At 38.9% G+C, this 5169-nt stretch overlaps 1 protein-coding gene across 1 annotated transcript; it reads left to right on the top strand.

The window, feature by feature from the left end:
- The first annotated feature begins 4000 nt into the window (after positions 1-4000).
- LOC129560329 (olfactory receptor 5M9) lies at positions 4001-4936 on the top strand. The gene has a single exon (XM_055432423.1). The coding sequence runs from the start codon at positions 4004-4006 to the stop codon at positions 4934-4936; it is 933 nt and encodes a 310-aa protein (XP_055288398.1). The 5' UTR covers positions 4001-4003.
- The last annotated feature ends 233 nt before the right edge of the window (positions 4937-5169 follow it).

Genomic DNA, 5169 nt, shown 5'->3' with positions numbered 1-5169 from the left:
GACCATTCAGGTATGACCTAAATCAGATCCGTTATGATTTTACAGTGGAAGTGAGAGATAGATTTAAGGGACTAGATCAGATAGACAGAGTGCCTAATGAACTATGGATGGAGGTTCATGACATTGTAAAGGAGACACGGATCAAGACCATCCCCAAGAAAAAGAAATGCATAAAAGCAAAATGGCTGTCTGAGGAGGCCTTACAAATAGCTGTGAAAAGAAGTGAAAAGCAAAAGAGAAAAGGAAAGATATTCCCATTTCAATGCAGAGTTCCAAAGAATAACAAGGAGAGATAAGAAAAACTTCCTTAGTGATAAATGCAAAGAAATAGAGGAAAACAATAGAATAGGAAAGACTAGAGATCTCTTCAAGAAAATCAGAGATACCAAGGGAAAATTTCATGCAAAGATGGGCTCAACAAAGGACAGAAATGGTATGGACCTAACAGAAGCAGAAGATAGTAAGAAGAGGTGACAAGAATACAGAGAAGAACTATACTAAAAAGATCTTCATGACCTAGATAATCATGATGGTGTGATCATTCACCTAGAGCCAGACATCCTGGAATGTGAAGTCAAGTGGGCCTTAGGAAGTATCATTACAAACAAAGCTAGTGGAGGTGATGGAATTCCAGTTGAACTATTTCAAATCCTAAAAAATGATGCTGTGAAAGTGCTGCACTCAATATGTCAGCAAATTTGGAAAAATCAGCAGTGGCCACAGGACTGGAAAAGGTCAGTTTTCATTCCAATCCCAAAGAAAGGCAATGTCAAAGAATGCTCAAACTACCACACAATTGCACTCATCTCACACACTAGTAAAGTAATGCTTAAAATTATCCAAGCCAGGCTTCAGCAATACGCAAACCACGAAATTCCAGATGTTCAAGCAGGCTTTAGAAAAGACAGAGGAACCAGGGATCAAATCGCCAACATTTGCTGGATCATCAAAAAAGCAAGAGAGTTCCAGAAAAACATCTACTTCTCCTTTATTGACTATGTCAATGCCTTTGACTGTGTGGATGACAATAAACTGTGGACAATTCTTAAAGAGATGGGAATATCAGACCACCTGACCTGCCTCTTGTGAAACCTATATGCAGGTCAGGAAGCAACAGTTAGAACTGGACATGGATCAACAGACTGGTTCCAAATAGGAAAAGGAGTACATCAAGGCTGTATATTGTCACCCTGCTATTTAACTTATATACAGTGTACATCATGAGAAACGCTGGGCTGGAAGAAGCACAAGCTGGAATCAAGATTGCCAGGAGAAATATCAATAACCTCAGATCTGCTAATGACACCACCCTTATGGCAGAAAGTGAAGAAGAACTAAAGAGCCTCTTGATGAAAGTGAAATGGGAGAGTGAAAAAGTTGGCTTAAAGCTCAACATTCAGAAAACTAAGATCATGGCATCCGGTCCCATCACTTCATGACAAATAGATGGGGAAATAGTAAAAACAGTGGCTAACTTTAGTTTTGGGGGCTCCAAAATCACTGCAGATGGTGATTGCAGCCACTGAATTAAATGATACTTACTCCTTGGAAGGAAAGTTATGACCAACCTAGACAGCATATTAAAAAGCAGAGACATTACTTTGTCAACAAAGGTCCATCTAGTCAAGGCTATGGTTTTACCAATTGTCATGTATGGATGTGAGAGGTGGACTATAAAGAAAGCTGAGCACCAAGGAATTGATGCTTTTGAACTGTAATGTTGGAGAAGACTCTTGAGAGTCCCTCGGACTGCAAGGAGGTCCAACCAGTCCATCCTAAAGGAGATTAGTCCTGGGTATTCATTGGAAGGACTGATGTTGAAGCTGAAACTCCAATACTTTGGCCACCTGATGCGAAGAGCTGACTCATTTGAAAAGACCCTGATGTTGGGAATGACTGAAGGCAGGAGGAGAAGAGGACGACAGAGGATGAGATAGTTGGATGGCATCACTGGCTCAATAGACATGAGTTTGCGTGGACTCTGGGATTGGTGATGGACAGGGAGGCCTGGCACACTGCGGTTCATGGGGGTCGCAATGAGTCGGACACAGCTGAGTGACTGAACTGAACTGAACTGAACTAGTTGGAGGGAGCATGATACAATCATAGAGTTTATACACTTTTTAAAATAGTTCCTCTTCTAACTTTTTGTATTTTCATTTTTCTCAGTATTTTTACATAATTGGCTACTTGCCCATAACTGAAAAGTCAGTCCTCAAAGAGATCTTCGACTACTCTGTGTGCATCCTGCTTCTTCTTATTCCTCTGTTTATCAGTATGCTCCGTTTATGTCTCACAGTAGTTTCATTCCATAAATTGTCTCATTTGTATGTTTTTCATTCACTCATTTTCAAAAAGAATCAATTATGATACAAAAGAGAATCTCACGTAGCTTGTTCAATTTCATATTACAAAACTTAGACTACTTCTAGATATAATGTAATTAATAAATATAACATAGCCAATATATTTGATATAACATTGTTTTTTATGTTTGTAAATGAATTATTATCAGCAATTATAACTACAGCCCATTTTATGTCATGATATTCTCTTCAAGCAATACTATTATGGGGATCTTAAATTCCCGAGATGATGTTAATCCTACAGATGCATCCCTAAGTACTCAGAGCAGTTTACTTCTCAGAAGACTTATCTGGGGAAGTGTATTAAACTGAGAAAACATTCCTTGTGGACATTTTCCTTGTAATGATATTGAATTTGAAAATAAATAATTAGACATATAATGGCTTGTTGCTGAAAAGCAGTAGAATCTGAAATAAGACAGTAACTTTTAAAACATGGCCCCTGAATTTTATTTTATATGTAAATAGAATTTATCTATTGATATAATTTTAATATGGTGATTGAACCACTTGCAGTTTACTTTTCTGAGATAATTGTTAAACTGATACAGTCTGTGTCGTTAAATACCTCTTACCTCATCCTGAAAGCAGCAGTAATCAAGCAAGTGAAATATATAGCTAAATAAAATAAAACATGACTAGGATTTTCATAAGTTGAAAGCTTTTTATATCATATGCTGGCAGAGTGTAGAAAGTATGTCAATGACTAGATTGTAAGATCAAGGTTTAAGATAATCATCCCATAAATTTGCATACATAAGATATCTTCTGGACTTCCCTGGTGGCTCAGTGGATAAGAATATGCCTACCAATGTAGGGAACACAAGTTCGATCCCTGGTTGGAGGAAGAGTCCACGTGCCATGGAGCAACTAAGTCCGAGAGCCACAACTACTGAGCCTGCGCTCTAGAACCTGTGAGCCACAACTGTTTAAGCCTGCTCACCTAGAGTCAGTGCTCCACAACAAGAGAAGCCACTACAGTGAGAAGCCCACACACCCTAAACAAGAGAAGCTCAAGTGCAGCCAAAAATAAATAAACACATTTTTTAAAAAGGATATCTTCCAAGTCATAGGGAAATGAGTAAGTTAATATTACATGTGCACTCGTATTAATATTGACCATGAGAGGCAACCATCATACACAAAAATAGTATTCAGTGGAATTTCAATGATTCACTCTTATTACTCCCCTGTTCAGCACAAAGTGGTTGTCTGACCTTATTGAATATTTCCATTTATGAGTCTCAAGTCTTTTCCTATAAGACATATGTTGAAATGGATTTGGTCATTCTCTGATGACTCTCAGTCTAGCTTTACTTCTATTAGCACTCTATGATGTTAACATTATTGTAATAATTTAGCAAAAATAAGTATCTAATACTAGTAGTATATGAATGTAATTGTCTGGTTTAGAGTTAAGAAACTAGTAAATATTGCAATAATTACCTATAAGGCCTATTAAAGGAAATAAATGTGATTATATAGTCTTATATTGGACTGTGCAAAGTCTACATTGATTTTTATGTTATTTGAACTAGAATACTGATAAACATGACTCAAAATTTTCAAGAGTAAAATAAATCCATTCATTTCTTTTAATTTGTCATAGGCAATACAGACTGGTCTAAGTGAAGGCAATGCCAAATTTCACAGATGTGACAGAATTTATTCTTCTGGGGTTAACCAGTCATCAGGAGCTTCAAGTTTTCTTTTTTGTGGTGTTTCTAGTCATTTACATGATCACTCTGATAGGGAACATTGCTATGATTATTTTGATCAGCATCAGCCCCCAGCTTCAGAGCCCCATGTACTTTTTCTTGAGTCATTTGTCTTTTGTGGATGTGTGGTTCTCTTCCAACGTCACTCCGAAGATGCTGGAAAACTTACTATCAGAGAGAAAAGCCATTTCCTATGTGGGGTGTTTGGTGCAGTGTTACTTCTTCATAGCTCTTGTCCACGTGGAAGTATATATCTTGGCTGTGATGGCCTTTGATCGCTACATGGCCATCTGCAACCCTCTGCTTTATGGCAGTAAAATGTCCAGGGCTGTCTGTGCTCGTCTCATCTCTGTGCCATACATCTATGGGTTCTCTGTTAGCCTCATCTGCACACTGTGGACGTATGGCCTGCACTTCTGTGGAAACTTTGAAATCAACCACTTCTATTGTGCTGACCCTCCTCTTATCAAGATTGCCTGTGGAGGGGTCCACGTTAAAGAATACAGCATGATTGTTATTGCTGGGGTTAATTTCACATATTCCCTCTCTGTGGTTCTCGTTTCCTATACCCGCATTGTAGCGGCCGTGCTGCGCATGCGCTCTGCCGATGGCAGGAGGAAGGCATTCTCCACGTGCGGGTCCCACCTGACAGCTGTTACCATGTTTTATGGGACTCTCATCTTCATGTATCTCAGGAGGCCCACTGAAGAGTCTGTGGAGCAGGGGAAGATGGTGGCTGTGTTTTACACCACAGTGATTCCCATGCTGAATCCCATGATCTACAGTTTGAGGAACAAGGATGTGAAAGAGGCGGTCAACAAAGCAATCGTCAAGGCAAACTTGAGGCAGTGAAACTGCAGGACATAATTCTGTGTATGCCGCTTCCTGTTATAAATGTCCAGGCATATAAATTCCCTGTTTAAAATACACTGTGTACAGGCAACACTTAAATATACTAAGAGGTCCAGTCTAACACAGTGATGGTTTACCCCATGAATGGACTCTCAGGACTAAGCCTTCTTTATCTACATATACAAATATACTAACCCTGACCTATTACTGTGTAGTAAAATTGTGCTAAGTGT

Source organism: Moschus berezovskii, chromosome 16, assembly GCF_049115385.1.
Source record: "Moschus berezovskii isolate FMDL1 chromosome 16, NW_MosBer_1.0, whole genome shotgun sequence".
In the NCBI taxonomy this organism is placed as follows: domain Eukaryota; kingdom Metazoa; phylum Chordata; class Mammalia; order Artiodactyla; family Moschidae; genus Moschus; species Moschus berezovskii.
This window is presented reverse-complemented; position numbering and strand designations above follow the sequence as displayed.

Bases quoted from the DNA above. Each gene is read 5' to 3' on its own strand.
- LOC129560329 (XM_055432423.1), top strand. From the start codon at position 4,004: ATGCCAAATTTCACAGATGTGACAGAATTTATTCTTCTGGGGTTAACC.